At 35.6% G+C, this 18,212-nt stretch overlaps 2 protein-coding genes across 2 annotated transcripts; both read right to left on the reverse strand.

The window, feature by feature from the left end:
- Nucleotides 1–500: 500 nt before the first annotated feature.
- On the reverse strand, nt 501–1,381 carry LOC149044972 (pituitary tumor-transforming gene 1 protein-interacting protein-like). Its single transcript, XM_089207529.1, has one exon. It carries the CDS (start codon nt 1,232–1,234, stop codon nt 707–709), a length of 528 nt encoding a protein of 175 aa, XP_089063655.1. The 5' UTR covers nt 1,235–1,381; the 3' UTR covers nt 501–706.
- Nucleotides 1,382–2,581: 1,200 nt separating this feature from the next.
- LOC113685284 (potassium voltage-gated channel protein Shal) lies at nt 2,582–15,351 on the reverse strand. The gene is made up of 5 exons (XM_089207530.1): nt 13,253–15,351; nt 8,918–9,080; nt 8,524–8,601; nt 7,296–7,397; nt 2,582–6,069 (listed from the first exon to the last, which is right to left on the reverse strand). Exons 1-5 carry the CDS (start codon nt 14,341–14,343, stop codon nt 5,626–5,628), a joined length of 1,878 nt encoding a protein of 625 aa, XP_089063656.1. The 5' UTR covers nt 14,344–15,351; the 3' UTR covers nt 2,582–5,625.
- Nucleotides 15,352–18,212: the final 2,861 nt, after the last annotated feature.

The following is an 18,212-nucleotide window of genomic DNA, read 5'->3' on the forward strand; positions in this document are numbered from 1 at the left end:
ATCCACCCCCAGCAATTCTGGTGAACAGCATTTTAATTAAAGACAAGAGACAAAGGGAGAATGAGGAATAACAAATTTTGACATTTCCTTTATATTAACTACAAGCATGTAACTGAAAACCAACTTATTCAATTTGGCTTTTTCTACTTGATTAATATCCACAGAAACACAAAAGTCATAATACTCCGTTAGAAAATTGATGTCAAATTATCAGATTTAATAGAATTAAGTAATAGAAAAATTGAAATACAACAGATTAAGAAAAAAAGGGCAGTGAAACTGAAAAGACCAAAGCATTGCTGGCTTCAGCGAGAACAACAAAATAAATGTTAATTACGAAACAGGAAATTTTGAGTTCACTCATCCAGAAACGGGAACTTCACGTTGTAAAATTGCTTAAAAAACCCGACATTTAATATTAAAAAACATACGACTGCGATTTGCTACCTAGAGTGCAATATACAGATGCAAAGAGAATAAGTAAAGAAGACATACACAGATTTCGTTTTTTTTTACGTGTAGGGCGATATAATTTGTGCTCAAATAGCTAGAAAAATATACTTAATCTAAGGAATTCTCTTTCCGTAGCCGTCTGATAGAAATTATACTTCTACTATGTTTCTTCTCAAAAGAAAGAATTCTTCGTTCTTATTATATTGATAACAATATAAATTAATGGATCACCAAAAATTCCATAGCGACGAATTCAAGGGTTGTCCTCAATTCGCTGATAACCGGACGATCCAGGCCGAAGGCCGTACTTCTTTCTGATTTCATCTCTCTTGATTTCCCTTTCGCTTCGTTTCTGAGCATGAAGGGCCGTCATTTCTTCTCGTTTACGCTTCAATTTTGCGTCTTCCTTATCCATTCGCTTTTTCTTGCATTTGTTGCACTGGCGACAACAACAACAGTAGATACAACATCCGAGAAATAACAAGAAGGCACCGACCAAGGAAGGGACTAAAATGATGAGGACATAGCCTGATATTCGACACTGGCCATAAAACCATTTCTTGCTCGGGCAATTTCGAGGAACAATCTTCGTCCATCCAGGATACTTTATACAAGCCTCTGTTGAAGAACACCAGTAACATTGCGAATGCCCAGTGCAATCGCTGCAAGACTTGTTGAAATTCGTGCAATCTTCTCCTGCGGCTGCGGAATATGGGAAGGTGAAACAAACAACAAACGCAATCGCCCACAATAAAACGAACACACACTGGTCTACCTTCATGGTCAGAGTTGAAGCTTTCTCAGCTCAGTTTAAGACAATCGTTTAGACCTTTCTTACTATCGTTTCTACTCAACTCTATCCAATACGGCTGATCTTTTCGACGAATTACCGTGATTTTTCAACTCCAAGCGTATAATATAATCCCTTTCAAACGAATGTTTACTTAGTTCTTGAGAAATCTACGAGATTTGTCCCCGTGAAAGCCCTTACCAGCTGTAGATCGGTGGCAGCTACCAGTGATCCGTTAAACGACTCCGTTCTTGAAAAATGTGATGAATTAGCTCCTGAGTTCCAGAAATTCTGAACGAGAGGAATTTATCGCGGCGCCTCACGATAGAAATCAAAAGTGTAACTGACAGCACTGATACGTCATAATTACTTCAAAACACATGGTCAACTAACGAGTGGAGGGAGGACTAGAAGGGCAACTATTAACACAAAACTTACGGAAAGGTGATATCTTTCACATTTCTATCCTTCTTATAAAAATCAATTTTAACTTAATAACTTGGTAGAATAATGGAAATTGTGAAATTAAACAAAGAATCTGAGCAACAACAAAATCAAAATACACCCTACCCCCTCCACCCAAGTAGCTCTTCAACGCTTGAGTTGTTAAAGGAACGCGAAATTCTAGCAGGCGGCAGGAGGTTAATTGAAGTGTATTTTAAACAAATCAAAAAGGAAAAAATCTAGTTTTTCTCGAGTAAATTTGCAATTCAAATGAATATGTTTGTCATCCTGTGGTCCTGGACTGCTCGGTTAACTTTCTTATACGTTTTGACTGATTTGGTTTTTATTTGCTTTGTTTCTTCCGTTTTCGTCCCTTTTGCTTCCTGGGCGCTGTTTTCTTTCCGCTTTCCTTTTTCTTTAATCCTTTTCCTTTTGAAATATCTCAACGGAACAGGAGTTTCGAAAAACTTTCTATAAAGCAAAACCAAATGGTAGAATACTATGCAGTCACTGAATGATTCCAATGCACAATGCATCTTTCAATCTTTTCGTCAAAGTTGAAAACAAGAGGCAATATATCCGAATTCTAGCAAAGGGAAGGATTTACAATATTTGAGAATACATACTTCTGTAGCTAACCAAAATTCGGTGGAAGAGGGGGTTAGGGGGAGAGGAGGGGAAGTAAGAGCTCTCGGAACTCGAGGGAAAAAATGGACATCTGGATGCTCAACTTTGCTGATGTTCTTAATCAATATCGCTAATTACTCCGCGGGAGGAATAGGTCTGAAGATCTTATTAATTACGTTGTGCGGATCTATATTTTTCAAAGGGACTGGTCAAATTTAGTAAGGCGATAATTGCAATTCGATCAAGACGATCAAAAGACTAGCATCATTTTTTTTATTATTTTAGTTTATTGTCAAGGTACATTTTGCTCAATTCCTGAAATAAATATTACCTATGAACAAATGCTGCAAATGAGAAAACTTAAATAATACTTTCACATTGTAAAATCATATAACTCTGGGACTATTGTTAAACTGGTGACCATGCATAAACTTATTTTAACTACATATTGTATATAAATATATAAATATATATTGAGCAACAAAAGAGAACTTAATTATGTTTGCTGCTGTGGGTTAAATCTCATATTTTGACCAATTTACATCACTTTGTGGTAACTCTAGGGGTTAAGCTCTGCAATATATACAGATAAGAATGAAAAGCCTGAATTTATGGCTAAATCAAGATATTCCAATAACCCAAAACAGAAGTGCAAGTTTCACTGAAAAAAGAAGAGCTGACTTCACAAATCTTCCCTAAATAACAAATACCTTATTTGACAGTTTACTTTAAAGATTAGTAATTGTCAGTAGACACTGTACACCTTCCATTCATTGAAGAAGCTTATCTTGAGAACCAACTTCTGCTTAAAGCAAAATTTCAAGGTGTAATTTCCCCACTAATTTCTACCCATTCCAACATTTATATCTATTTTTACAATGCAAAACATACCAAAACCCACAGGCTAACATTTGTTCTTATATACAATGATCACTAAAATAACAACTTCTGCACTAATAACAAATTTACTTAATGCAAAACCTGTTTGCAGACATTTTAGGAATCAACCCAAAACAGAAAAGAAATCAATTTGTGAAATTTCAGCAATCATTAAAAATAGCTTAAATAACGCCTTAACATAGGATGACATTTCATAGAAAGTAAGATCTCCAAGGAGAAAAAGAAGATGCTTACAGCCACGAAATAAAATGTATACAATAAATAGATAAATAAATAAATACTTTCTATAAACTCAAAAGCACCAACAACTTAAAGGAGACTCTAAAGAAATAGCAATGGAGCAACTTTTCTCACAACATTGGGACAATATTGTGAGACAAGTAGCAGTAAATATTCCCTTATGCCTCGCATCACCCATGTTTAACCCTTCAACTCCCAGAAGTGATTAACAAGTAGCTTCTCTGTATAATATCTATAAATCATCCAGCAAACAGATAATGAGAATACTCAAACTTATCAGGTAGAAGTTGATATCCTGATCTAACCCCAAATTCTTGTTACTTATGCATGAGGAAATGTGTAGCAGCTAAAAGTGAGAATCAAAAATCAGATCTTGAGAGTTTAAGGGTTAACTCCATTCCTCTGTTCTTTACAAAAGTAAAATCTCTCAATGGGGACTGCAAATTACTTCTCAAAAATTCATCAATTATTCCCTGATGATAAATATCCAATACCCTTATCTCATCAGAGCACTTAAACAGCTGTATTCACCAGAATAATATTATAATAATACCCACAAATCAAGACTAAAAGTAGACTGGACTCATAAAATGACTGCATGAATGTGATTAAAAGAAAAAAAAAATGAAAATGATCACCACAAAATATGCACTTTATGCAACTTAAAAAATTGATTTACATACAGACCCTTGCATATTGGCAGAGTACCCCATAAGTAATTTAATTACATGCTAAAAAGGAAAAGAGCAAAAATAAAGAGCTCTGCCATGCTTTGTCTAAAGCAAGACAGGAAATTAAACAGCTACTGGAAGTACCTTGACATATAAATATGATTAATTTCATCCTTTTGTTACTGCAACATGCATGCCCTCCGTCTTTCATGTCTCTCAATTGAAGATGGCAAATCCTTATTTCCTATCTGCAAGTGCATGGTCATTGGACTACTGAAGCCTATTGGTACATGCCTAAATTGCAAAGAGATTACAATGAAGAAGTCCTCAAGTTTCCAGGTCTTAAGTTAAGAACACCAAGGTGATCAAATTTTGAAACTTCAGCCATTGGTCTTTTCACTTCAATTCTCTGACAAATTTGAGAAATTCACCACTTTTGCCATCTTGTATAGCAATTACAGAGTAACTTGCCTTGAAGGCTAAATGTAAAAGGCATCTGTCTGGCCTTGATCTGTAACATTGCATTTTGTCTTGTGAGCAGCCTGCCATGTATGCAGCTGATGAGGTTCCTTGTGCAATAATCAGCTCGTAATGACAATTAAACAGAGAAACTAGGTATCTCCTTTCCACTCCATTTGCACCTATGCCACATTCTTCTGAACTACTGACCCTGAGAACAGCTGCCAGCTGGTTGTACAAGCTTGTTCCACTAGAGTCAACTCTACTTCAGAACTAACATTCATAGTTTCCTGACTGGACGGAAAGATCAACAGTCCTGATGACACAAGAATTGTATATCCAAAAATTGGTACATAAGACAATCAGGTCCTATTAGATCCATATGATTGCTTATGTTTCTGTCCTTGACCTACACCACAACTATTTCCTTTAGCAGATGCAATATGTTTCCACTTATCAGTTGAAGTGTTCTGTAACTCAGTCATACAAGGTTGGGTGAAGCCGGGTCAGTCTGTGATCCTTTTCAATCTTGATTATCTGTACTTATAAATAGTCTCATAATCCGCTGACTTTGTAGAAAATATGTCTTCAGAATTCAACTTTTGTTTAAATATCATTGACGACTGTGCGCCCATAGCAAGAACTGTGCACTGCACATTCTGGTTTAAATGACACTTTGTTGAATTTGGTAAAAAGGTCACCAAAACTTTCCATTTGAAAAAGATGGACCAATCGTTTAAAGCTGCCACTGAATTTTGTGGCACTAAAACACCACTCTAAAAAACATTTTTAAATATCAATTTTTGCAGCTGTAGTAGACGATAATAAATTGTTTTTTTTAAATATCCAGAAAATTTCCAACTAATATTTGTAATAATTTTGAATCTCTTTGTTAGTAAATACATTGTAAGGCCAGAAGGTGAGCAAAACTTCTCATTCATCATATGTAACAAAGCTGATCAGGAACAACTTCTTGCCAAGATTTAACTTGCACACTACCTAATTCACTTTGGAATTTCATTTTACTTCATGAGCATTGATTTAAATAACTGTATGAGACCCTTTACGATTATTGCAATTTTCATATCTGCGATTGGCACCTCCCTCATGAATATTGTTTGGAACTGCCACAGTTTCAAAATCTGGGAGGGTCACAATAGCTGATGTGGTGACATTCATTGGTTGTTTATCATTGTGTGGTTTAGAATTCACTTTGTTCTTGCTTTTTACATCATTCATTTCCAGATGATCTGGAAAAAAAGCATTTTCATGCTGATGTGCTGGTTCTGAGAGAGATCTTGTTCGCTTCATGCATTTCCCTGTGTAGCTGTTTCGGTTATAGCAGGCATTGTCACACACTGCTGCTAGTGAAACAGATGAGGAAATCGGTGAACCAGATGGAGTACAAATAGGAGATGACAACTTGGGAGTCTTCCTCACTGGTTCTCCTTTGTATGAGTACTCCATTTCAACAAATTGCCGTGCCTGAAAAACACCAGCCAAAAAAGTAAAGAACATTGTTGATTTTACAATGTGCCAATCAATTTAAAGTTTCAACATTCCCCCACCTCCCCAAGCAACCCACAGGAATTTGACTGTCGCAGGTGCCTGGGAAGCAGTGTTCTTGAACCTTGCATGGCTGGGGTGGGCAATTTGAACTGCAAGTGTCAAGTCTTTACAGTGGAATATAATTGTTTTATCTTTAAAGTTAAGGTTAAGACTTCACATTTGTGAGCTAAATGCTCAGAAGAAAAGGTCTACACAGCTAGTCTAGGTTTTAAAGCTTGGTCAATGAGTAGAAATTCAGGGTTGCCAATTTTGCCTTTTGAAAAAAATTGACTAGCACTAGCACTTGGGTAGGGCATTTGAACACAATTTTAACCCACACGGCTGAAAATTTGAACAGAGGGATCTTCAAAAGTTCAAATGCATGGGACATGGCACAGTAAGGGTGGGGGATGTTAAAGCTTTGAAATAATGAACATAATTTTTGTCCGAACATTCAACTACTTTAACGAATAGAGCCACACAATCAAAATAGTGAGATTATCTTGGATATAGAGATTTCTACAGAGAGTGTGGAATAACAGCAAGGACAGAAACAATTATAACAGCTGTACCTATGATCCCTTTTCAAAACTCTCAACCCTTTCCTATCCAACAATGTTGTTTGACTGATAAAATCTTTTTTTCTTTTTTTGGTTAATGACTTAATTTCTAAAATTCTCTTTTAATCAACCAAGCAAAGAAAGAAAAATACATGTGTAGGGATGTGAATCATTATTCTTGGAGAAACTAACCAAGGGTAGCATAAAATTAGTTTGGGGGAGCGAATAAGTGTTGGAAATCTGTGAAAGTCCTTCAGAGACTATGCAACTGAAGCTCATGTGATAATTTCCTAACTTTAGACATAACTTCTTTAAATGAAGAGAAGGCTCTAAGGAACTTTTCACTGTTGAAGTTTTATGTGATACTACTACCACTATTTTGACCCTTTAAAAACTAGGAGTAACCAACATCTAATTTTTCCTTGCAGGAAAACTGCTGAACCATTCATTAGGATCATGAGTTGGTCTAAAGGAAAGATTACAAACAAAAGAGGCTTTGATCATGAAACAAATTCTGCTTGTCAGTACCAAAGGAAGTATAGATACTATATATAGAATACTGTTGCTATGGTGTAAAGGGTTCGCTGGCTTATAACTACATACCGTAGCCTTTTCCAGGCACTGAAGTAGATGAGTATGCTGTTCATCAAGATAGTTTTTCTCTTTATTGCTAACTGGAATTTGTGTCAACTCTAGGCCAGCACCCTAAGCAAAATAAATAGTGAAATGATTAAATAAAATGGTTTATTATGGATTAAGAGATGGTAAAGCTTTAAGAAGAGGCTTGATTAGTTTATAATTATACTTGTAGTTTCATTGAACAGAGCTTCTAATATTTATATATTCAGGAAAAAAAATATTTCCACAGCGTGTTTGCACAGTTGTGGTGCATAATTGCCAAACAGAGACTAGTAACCAAATTCAAACACCCACTCATAACTTTTTTACCAAAAACCAAAAACAAAAAAAAGAGAAAAAAGTGCAAACCATAACAGAAAAAAAAACATAAAACCAAAGAGTTTTGATGCAATTACCACAAAGCCAATCCATAAATGGCCAAAACTCCCAACACAGCCCTGAAAATAATGAATCCTTGAATAATTGCCCAACCCCTAAATTACACGCTGCAGATAAAGGTAAAGCTATGAACAAACACCACACCCAACCATTAAAAGCCAAAACATTTATCTGAGGATTATGAAAAAAAATGTTTGAAACAAAAAGTATGTTAAAACTAATAACATTTCTTGGAATTTCAATGGGAAGACAATGAAACTTGATGTACATCTCTAGTTTATGTAATAATTACTGCTGTTATTAATTACTGCTAATTAATAATTACTGCTGTTATTATCCTTGATAATTTTGGTTAAAAATTTAATTTGTACATAAATGCTGCCCTTAATTAAATCTTGTGGGGGTTACACATAACATTAAATAAATGTTGTGGCATTAAATGCAGTAAATAGGTAACTCAAAAAAAGACCACACATCTGATGAAAACAACATTCACTGGAAGGGTCACCTCATGAGGACATTTTTCCAAAATCAAAACAAAAAATTAACCCTTTAACTCCCAAGATCTCTGTAGTAATTCTCCTCACTGTCTGTCATACAGTTCTTGTGGTGTCAATTTTGAGAATCTGGTATTTGATCAATTTATAATCCCTTAATTGATATTTTTCTTTTTTCTCATCACCTGTCTGCCTGATATTGTATTGATATTGTGGGGAGAAATTCTGTCTTGGTCACTCATGGGAGTTAAAGGGTTAAAATATTATGTAAGAGTAAGAGTTAGAATCAACCAAAATTGTTCAAATGCTTGACTTGCCAGAGGAACATTTTCTTTATCAGGTGGGGAGACCAAAGCAGTACCAGCCATTGTCTTGGAAATGGACACACGTGCTTTCTGAAAAAAAAAAAAAAAAAAAAAAAAAGTTGACATCTGAATACATACTCATGCAACAAAATACCAAATGTTTTTCTCTGATTAGTCTGGTAACAAACCCTTGGCATGATGTAATCCTTTCACTCTCAAAATCTCATTAGTAATTCTCCTTACTGTCTGCCATACAATTCTCATGATGTTTTGTATGGAGAATTTGGCATTGAATTCACCCCTAACTGATGTCTTTCTTTTTTCTCATTACAGGTCAGCTTAATATTGTGCACAGTTCTAAATTATAATTTTCTTTATGAAAGAGCATAACAAATCTATTTGTTACCTTGTGAGCTTTCCTTTTATCTGCTCTTTGGTTTTGCAAGTAAATTCTACTAAAATTAGACACAATCACTGGAACAGGCAGGGCAATCACAAGAACACCACTGAGTGAACAAAGGCTACCCACAATCTTTCCAGGAGTAGTTTCAGGTACCATGTCACCATAACTAGAAACAGAAAATAATGTTAAAAGTATGTTATCCAGATCAAAAGCAGCAGGAACAAATAGGTGTAAAAGCAAAAATCCTTAAAAAATTTATTGTATAGAAGAAAACTACTAGCTTTTAAGTGTAAAATACAGTATGGACACTTGAAAACTAAGGTTACCTCCGTCCCATTTCTTTGCCTCTGAACCCCAGAGTCAATTTTTGCTGGGTTTGTGCCACTGGCCTCTCAGAGTCCCAACCCCATCATCAGTGGCCAATTATAGACCCCATCTTAGTCACTTTTGGAAATAACACTACACCTTTTTCACTGCAAATCCCAATCCGGCAGCAAATTCCTATTAGTCTATTACTAGGAATTACCATGCATTAAGAACAAACCTACACAATTGTGTACATAAATATGAACTGCCAAATCACATTTTATGAAAAATATTCATGAATAATGTATCCTCAAAATCAAAAACAATTCCTTTTGCCTTTCATATCTTTGCTATCTTGTTTAATCAAGGGAAGTAGTTTGACTTTGTTTTAATATTAATTGCCTCAGTATTACTGAGTGACCATCTCCCTCAGAACTTAGAGCTGGGTCACACAAGAGTATTTTTTGTTTGTTTCCATGAAAAGTCTGTCCACAGTAGCATAAAATAGGTGCAAATTTTGTGGATTGCAAAAATTTTGTATCTTATTTCCTGCTTCTGGGGCTTCCAAATTTTGGCACAACAAACAGTCACCTTTTTCAACCATTTAGCTGTCTTGTGAAGTAAGTCATGCCTGAATAAAATTTCAGTGGGAAACAATAATACTTTGGTCTGCCAGTCTTGTTTGGCACCAACAATGGCAGGATAAAAAAAATTGTTCATGCTCATGTTGCACAGCTGGTAACCAAAATGCAAAAGATAAGTAGGAAAAAAAAGATCCATTTTCGCATAGTAATTTGTGCAATATTTTTTCTCTACCTTTTAAGAGCGAGATGTGTTTGTGATCTATGTAGATGGTAATCACTAAAGTTTTGATCAAAGGATGCATGACTGTGATGTCACCAAAATTTGGACAATGCTACATTTTTGCCAATTTGTGAAAATTGGAAAACATTAGAATTCACTCTGCTGCAACCTGGCCCATAGTACTGAACAGTGAACATTAACTTAATTTGGAGAATTTGAGGGATTTTCAAAAAAACTCATCAATTTTCAGATTTGCCAAATAGCCATTACTTTCAATCCCCATGATAATAACAGATCTTTAAGACATGCAATGGCAAAAACAATTTGTACTTCATCAAAGGCATTAGGTTATTATTAAAATTACATACTTAAAAATTGGTCCATGAACAGCTCATGAAAAGGAAGCACTATAATAAGTGCAAATTACACCACAAAGATAAGCACTTCTTTACTATCTAAGAGTTTGATTTAAGTGTGACATTTTCAAGTGTTCTTTTGTCTGATCCTTTCTCACTGAAAAAGCAAGACGAAAAAAGACAAGCATAACAAACAGATTTGTTGAGCAATTTAAATCATACATTGTCATATTCAATCATTAAAACCAAAGAGAGTCTATTAATAACATGGTGTTAGTGAATTATCTCAAAGATAGAAAAACCACTTAATTCTCAAATTTTGACATTTCTCCATTCCTGAGACCAACAGGCTCTCAGAATGTATTTAGTTTAAAATGATGAGATAAAGGCCAAATTAGGGAAATTCATCCCATTATGTCGTAATAAATGATAAGAAAAAAGCTGACAACACAAATCTATTATACTTATGCATGCAGTTGGTAATTGTGCAGCAAATAAAGAGAACAAATAGAACAAAGTCCCATATCAAACTGTGGAGACTGCTAAAAGATGTGAACAGCAAGCAAATAAAAGGAAAATACAGCATCTGACTGATGAATATAGTTCAGAATCATCCAAGGAAAGATGGTTGAATTTATTTACCAATTAGCTAGCCCGAAACACATGAATCTTTTTAGTAACTTAATGATGAGAATGTATAACATTTGCTGATCAATCTTTGTCAGTAGGTTGTGAACAAGCAGGAACTTCTATAACATGTACAGAATTTCTTAATAAATAAATTGATTGGTAAATGAGTTGAATTTACATAAATGTAATTACTTTACTGGCTATTTAACATATGTGGTTGCTGGTTCAAAAAAGAAAACAATATAACAGATGTTTTTCCAAGCAAAATTATTACAAACAACATGAATGAAACAGTTGTGAATAAACAAAGATATTATTTCTTTCAATATTTATAATCACCTGAAAAACGAAAAGAAAAAATGATAAAATGTCTTGCTCTTTCCATAATAAAGAAATATTCACAGCCAATAAAATATTCATAAAGGTGAACTGTCCAGCCTTGCATTCTAAATGAGATAAAAACAGTGACAGACTCAAGGACAGTTTGGATCAGTGAACTTTGAAAAAGAAAAATTGTGACAAGTCACAAATGCAAAGTTATGATCTTATGATACACATAGTGAACAAAAAGAGCTAGATAACTTAACTACATTTCTGTTGTCTAATGGTGACTTAAAAACCATTAATTACACAAAATTCGCGTATTGTTTTCAAGGTTTAAGGAACACTCACAAGCCCTATTGACTCTTATTTCATGCAAGAATGATCTCCTGACAGCAAATGCTTCCTTTTTACTTTAAATGTTAACAAATGAATAGAACTTGTGAGAAAGATGCTTCCTAGACTTGCGCTGATCTCAAACTCGTCATGTGAAAAGGAAATACACTATGTTTATAGTTGCTTTGCTTTGTATCTATCCAGCAAAAATCCTGAAAAAATTTTACTGAACTGTGCATTTTTATTACAGCGTAAACAATTTCCACCAGCTGTTGAATTTTTCCCTGTAAATTCTCGTCTATTCCTTATTAATTTACCACATACAGGGAGCCTGAATCTTCTGATTCTTAAGATCCTTTTTGCTACAAGTATTTTGTACACATATTCCGCAACAGAGGAAGACATAACTCAGTTATATTAACACGGGGGGTTATTATTGGCGTTCAAAATAACGCAACCAGGAAAGTGCATAGAGTAGAAACGTCTGTTTTCTAGGAAACAGTTGTTCAAAGACCCCACAAGTCTGGCCGTTTTATGAACGAAGAGCTTCGTCATTCCTCAAAACACAAAAAAGTGAACTTTTTGTACAGTCGTGTTTACAAGTAACTTATTTCAGGAAAGATAACAGAACCTTCTCCTAAATCGCGCGACATTGAAAATCAACAAAAACATAAATATGCAAAATTTTAGAATATCCTTACGGCAGATTTTAAAGCTGTTAAATTTTATTTTACAGATTTTAAAGAGTGACATCTCCAGCAAAAACACTGATGTAAGCTTAATTCATTTAAGAATTATCGCAACGTTATCAAGTTGAAGACCACAAATACACCGAGTGATGTCGACTCAAGTTTCTCTTCACCAGAAAAACGGAAACTGTGTAGTTATCCGAAATCGTCCACTTGAGAATTAAGTGTAAACATACACCAACAGCAGACATAGCAATATTGTTGTTGTAAAAGTATCCAGCTCAATTCATATCAGAATAAAGAAAAATCTTCTAATACAACATTTTTAACAAAGGGAATTTTTTTCCTTTCGCCACGGAAGTAAAAACTGGCGGGAAAAACGGCTTCAAGCGTAGCTCAAGGCATTGAACAACATGTTCTTAGTTTAAGATCGCAGAGTCATCAATAAGAAATGGCCGAAAGCAGAAAGAAAGAAATATACACATATGCAACCTAAATAAATGTTTTCTATGATGAATTGAAGATTCGTTCGAACCCAATACTAGGATGTAAACAAAAGTTTAAATGAAAGCAGATTTGAGAGGAGATCTGTGATAGCCTGCGATAAATATGCACGTTCGACCCGGCATACGACTGTGTCAGTGCACAAAACTGTTAGATACTTGATAACTGCATTCCGATTAAACTCCAAGATTACGTCCCGTGCAAAAAATATAACGAACATACAAAAGGCATCTTCGAACGAACACTGTAGCTGTTAATTCATAAAGTGATACAAAGTTCTCTCACAGAAGAGCTTTCCCTCTCAGGATAAGGCATAAAATGTTCTGAACAAACTTTTATATGTACATGGATTATCTAAGTTAACATAGCATTAGAAATAGAATTGAACTTACCCTAGTGTAGTCATTGTAACAATCGTGTACCAAAAACTCGCAGGAATACTTGTAAACTTGGTATTAGGGACTACCTTTTCTACATAGTACATAACTGTCGCAAAAATTATTACTGCCATCGACAACGAAAACAACAGGAAGCCCAACTCAGACGCGCAACTCTTCAGTGTATAACCCAAGATGCGGAGTCCTCTTGAATGCCTTGAAAATTTGAATATTCTGAAGATCCTAAATACTCTCAGGGTCACAAATGCTCCACTTATAGAATTATTTGGCATAAAGAGTCCAACATAGAAAGGCAAAATAGCTACCACATCTATTATGCTCATTAGATCTCGAGCGAACTTGAATCGGTTAGGAGCTGCATACAAACGCGCCATATACTCAACAGTAAACACTATAACACAAGCTGTTTCCATCGAGAAAAAAATCTGTTGATTGGCCTCCCCAAAAGTTTTCTTATCGTCTGTTGGAAGAGTTTCTACCACCGTGCTGATCACACTAACAGCAATAAAGAAACCTGTTATGTAGTATGCCAAAGTGGCTGGCCGCGAGCTTTGCGGATTTTGAAAAGCGGTCCACATCTTCTCGCGAATTGTAGAATCAGTGTTTTCTTCCCCATTCTGTGAACCATCTTCCAGTTTATCAGGTTCGAAAATTCTTTCTTCACACTCTTTCTTCCTCTCACGAAAATCCTCCCAACAACAATCGTGTACCACATCTTCAGAAATGCCGAAGAAACAAAGTTCGTCTTCAAAGGAAGACACACATTCTCCCCGCGGGTAGTGCAGCTTTCCATTGCGATAATAATTCAAGACATGGCGGAACAGGTCCGGATCTCGATCGAAGAAGTATTCTTTTGTTTCCGAATCGAAAAAATAGTCCTTTTCGTCACTTCCAAGCAGAGTTTCCGGGAATCGCGCCAACGTATTTTGCCATGTTTCAAACCGCCTCCCACTAACATTGATGGTAACTCGCTCGTCGTTTTTTGGCGATTCTGGCGGAGGTGGCATCGTAGACGTTGCTAAAGGAGCCAAACCGACAGCGGCCGCCCTCGCGAATGGCAGCCATGCTCCTAAATCGGTGGCCATGATTGATTGCGACGGCCTTACATCGAAGGAAGTGATCCAAGCTCACTTGTGAGTCGCGCATCTACTCTGAGCTTAAGAGACAGGTGTATAATGTTGTCGCTCTGCTGACAAACAACCACTTTAATTTATGCCAGCGCATCCACGGATTGATTGAGACTTCGATCTATTTGCACCATTTGTTCGAACGCTACCTCGATTATTCACCTGGGACGCGTTTGGGTTCAGGTTGACAGATGAATGGTAATTTCGATCAAATCTTCGATTTCTCGGGTGCTTCGAAATGTGGAAACAAATCGCCTTTAAAATCAATCAAATGTTGCAGCACACCGGGCTCAAATTGCGGCACAGTATTGAGAACCAAGAACCATGAAATTAGTCTTAATCCCCATCTTTTGTTCAGAAGTGAAGTACATAGAGCATTAAATCGAAATAGCTTTAGCACTCGAAGCCTTTGTACTTGTCTAACATCCCTCGCCAGAAAACAAAGTGAAGCACGCTAAAAACACAATTTTTCATCACATACAAATTGATGTGGTACTAAATTCCTCTTATATGTTTCAGAGAAGAGATACCTAATTGTAAAGGATATCGTTAATTAGCATTGGATTAAACAAATTTAAAGTCAGTAGCCAATGAATTTCGAGAAAGATGACTGTTTGATTGATAGTTTATCAAACAGCAACAGGGCATCTATTGTTCGCCTGTCAAACGTTCGCGCCAAATTTGCAAACGGTGCAGGCAAAAATTCTTTATTTTAAAATTTTTTTCCTCGTTACGGTAATAAATTGCGGGAAAAATATAATATCTCGTGAGAAGAGAAGAATATAAGTCTAGAGGATACTTGTAAAGGGGCCTCACCGAAAAATTGACACAAAATCCCGCTTTTGTAATTTTATTTCGATTCGTTTTCGCTTTCGAAGACGCCGTCCTGGTTTTCTGTACTTATAAATAATGGAGAAACCTAAAAACCCAACTATGTCGTATATGAATTTTAAAATAAAGGAAGCATTACATGTAAAGCTTTTTATTTTTTAGTCTCCCCTTTTTCGGCAAAATACTGAAACGGCTCTGAAACGCATTTTCTTATCAACTCTAAAGGAAGCCACCGAAAACATGCAGTGACCTATTGTTCAAAATTATATTATTTTTTAAGACACTCTTCGGTTTCGTCGAAAAATACTCATCGCTTTGGTTTCAATTTGGTCTCTTTTTGCGATGTCATTAGACAATACCCTGGACTTTCCAACAGTTAAGATCCACAACGTTATCGGAGACTGTAATTGTCTACTACGACTTCACAGTAATTTGGTTCCATTACCGACAATGTTTAGTTACCCGGCAAACCAACATTAGCAGCTTGTTCACTTCTGATAGTTTACAGCCCGAGATAAATTTGCTTTGCAAATAGCAACAAGAATTGGGGCTACGTACATTAACTTCTTCATCCTTTCAAATTACCACCAGATCACCATATTGCGCATTTATTGGCGCATGAAAAGTTTCATCTTTTAATGTTCGCATAAAATGAAAAATATAATTTAAATGGTTCTGGAACGACCTGGATGGTCAATGTCTGTCTAGGTGCCCAACCGTTCTGGGTGACACTTTCAAGATACAAGTCGATTTGAAAATTTTAAAACAAAGGAAATCCACTCGAAAAAAAGTCTTTATGGCTATCGTTGTTAAAACTGCTCTCTTTCATACGACAACGGCATCTGTATGGGTGTTTTTACGATATATGTGGTTAAATTCATGTTCTTACTATCAATATACAGAAAGTAAAGAAAGAAAGAGCCTTAGTTTATGAGAAAGAATCATTGTGAATTTTTTTCTCGTAGACCCGTTTTTGAATTGGTTTAATGCCAGAGACGCTGGTACAAAAAGCTTATGTACTGACCGGAAATGAAATGTCACACCTGCTCTCCATAGACTTTTAGATGTATTTAGCATAAGAATCTTTAAACAAAACGAAAGGTGTTAATCGGTTTTGCAAATATGCCACAACAAAGACTTATGTGGCGAAAGACCTGAGATAATAAGAACCAGGAGCTATTCAACTCTAACGGTGAATCCTTACCACCAAAGATGACATTTTGTATTTTACCGAATTCAGTTCCTGTGTAACTCATTTCCAAAGTTAGCAGAATCGTCATGTTCCTGTTTTAGGAATTCAGCGTTCATTATAAAGATGAAATCTTGAAACTTTTGCTTATTAATTAAGCCGGGACATTTCTGTCGTTGCTCAGAAAAGATATGCTCAGGGAAGTTTTCGTAATCTTCACATCGAAACACCAGGTGGGTACACCGGCAATTTCTGTTAGTGCAGGAGTGTGAATATACATCAAAAGAAACATATCGCCTTTTGCTAAGGTGCTGCGTAAAGCTTTGGATTTTTATGGAAATAGGTATAAATTACGACCCGCAAGCATCAAATATTTCAATTTCGACTTTCGCAGTTTATTTCACCACGCCCTATATTTTTAGTTTCTTAAAAACCCTCAAGGGCAAATTTAGATCACAATAGACGAGACTGAGTTAGACACTAACGGACGCTTTTACTTTCGTCGCTATCTCCTGATGAGCTGCTTAATGATTAGCACCTGAAATCGATCCTTTGGAAAAAAGAAGAAGTTAACAAAAGTCGGAAATTCTACAATTTACTCTTTTGTAATTTAATACTCTTGTTTAAAAATACTGATGTGGGATTCCTAAAAATTCGCCTGACACATTTCTTATTTGGGAACATCGATGCATTTTCATGAGGGTTTTTATCATCTCGATAAAATTGGCATAATGAAGAGTCGCAATTTGTAGCTTTCAAAACTAATATGTGGTTCGAACGTGACCAAAGATGTTGAAGTCAGTCAACAAACAAAGCGACAAAATATTAAGAGAAATTTGCATTAGTACGTGAATTGTTAGCGCATGACTGCCACTTTTAGTAATAAGTTATTTTTGCAGCAACCCTTACGACAGAAAAGAATTCTTTATGGTTAAAACTACAATTATTTCAAGCTATACCTGTTACTGTTTTGTTTTATTTCTTTCCATTTTTTTTCTTTTTGTTTGTTATTTTAGTTATGACGTCAAGATGACGTTCAGCGTAGGAGTGAAATTAATGCAAGCAAAATGTGCGGTTTTTAATGGGGTTCTTTACCTTTGAAATTTGCATTAGAGATAATTAAACCCAAATTGAAGGTTTTACAGCTCGGCAGGTGGATAGGTAAGGACAATTAATAATCATATCATGTCTTGCCATGGTCGCATTTTGACTTTTCATTTCCTTAATTAAGAGTTTAATTGATTCAACCCAGAAATGTTCTGATGCAAAGGTGTTGCGGTGCTACGAAATGAACAGGAACAATGGCGGTGTTATCGAGGCACGTACTTCATCTTGGATGATATACAAATTGTTTATTACATTTGATTAGAAGAGGATCTGTATGCAATGAAGAAATACCAATTCTTTGATATAAAGGGAACAATTTTGTAATCCCTTCGAATGACGCTCTTGAGAATCCATAGCTTGGTTATGCTGTTTATAGGTGACGCTATTACCCCCTTCTCCTCCTTCACCCCATTCCCCCCTCGGATTTCCTCATAACTGCCATCCCCAGTTCCGTATGAGAATATTCAACTCGCCCACGTTAGGATGAGGGTATGGTAAATTAATGGGTTTATTAGAACTTCTTTCAACTATTGTTCTCATAATGAATTTCAGGTGTTATTTCAAAACTTGTTGTCTATGCAATATAGTAAAACCAAGAGATAACAAACAGCTTATAATCTCTTGACCGATGATAAGTTGCTGTTTTTGATTTATAAGGAAAATGGAACTGAACTAAACTATAAACTAATATAAAGTAAAG

This window comes from Pocillopora damicornis, chromosome 5, assembly GCF_964200805.1.
Source record: "Pocillopora damicornis chromosome 5, jaPocDami1.2, whole genome shotgun sequence".
In the NCBI taxonomy this organism is placed as follows: Eukaryota; Metazoa; Cnidaria; class Anthozoa; order Scleractinia; family Pocilloporidae; genus Pocillopora; species Pocillopora damicornis.

Coding starts and splice junctions, on each gene's coding strand:
- LOC113685284 (XM_089207530.1), bottom strand. CDS start 14,343: ATGGCCACCGATTTAGGAGCATGGCTGCCATTCGCGAGGGCGGCCGCT. Junction 9,081..13,252: donor GTTACAATGACTACACTAGG/GTAAGTTCAATT, acceptor TTCTGTTTCTAG/TTATGGTGACATGGTACCTG. Junction 7,398..8,523: donor ATAAAGAAAATGTTCCTCTG/GCAAGTCAAGCA, acceptor TATTTTGCTTAG/GGTGCTGGCCTAGAGTTGAC.
- LOC149044972 (XM_089207529.1), bottom strand. CDS start 1,234: ATGAAGGTAGACCAGTGTGTGTTCGTTTTATTGTGGGCGATTGCGTTT.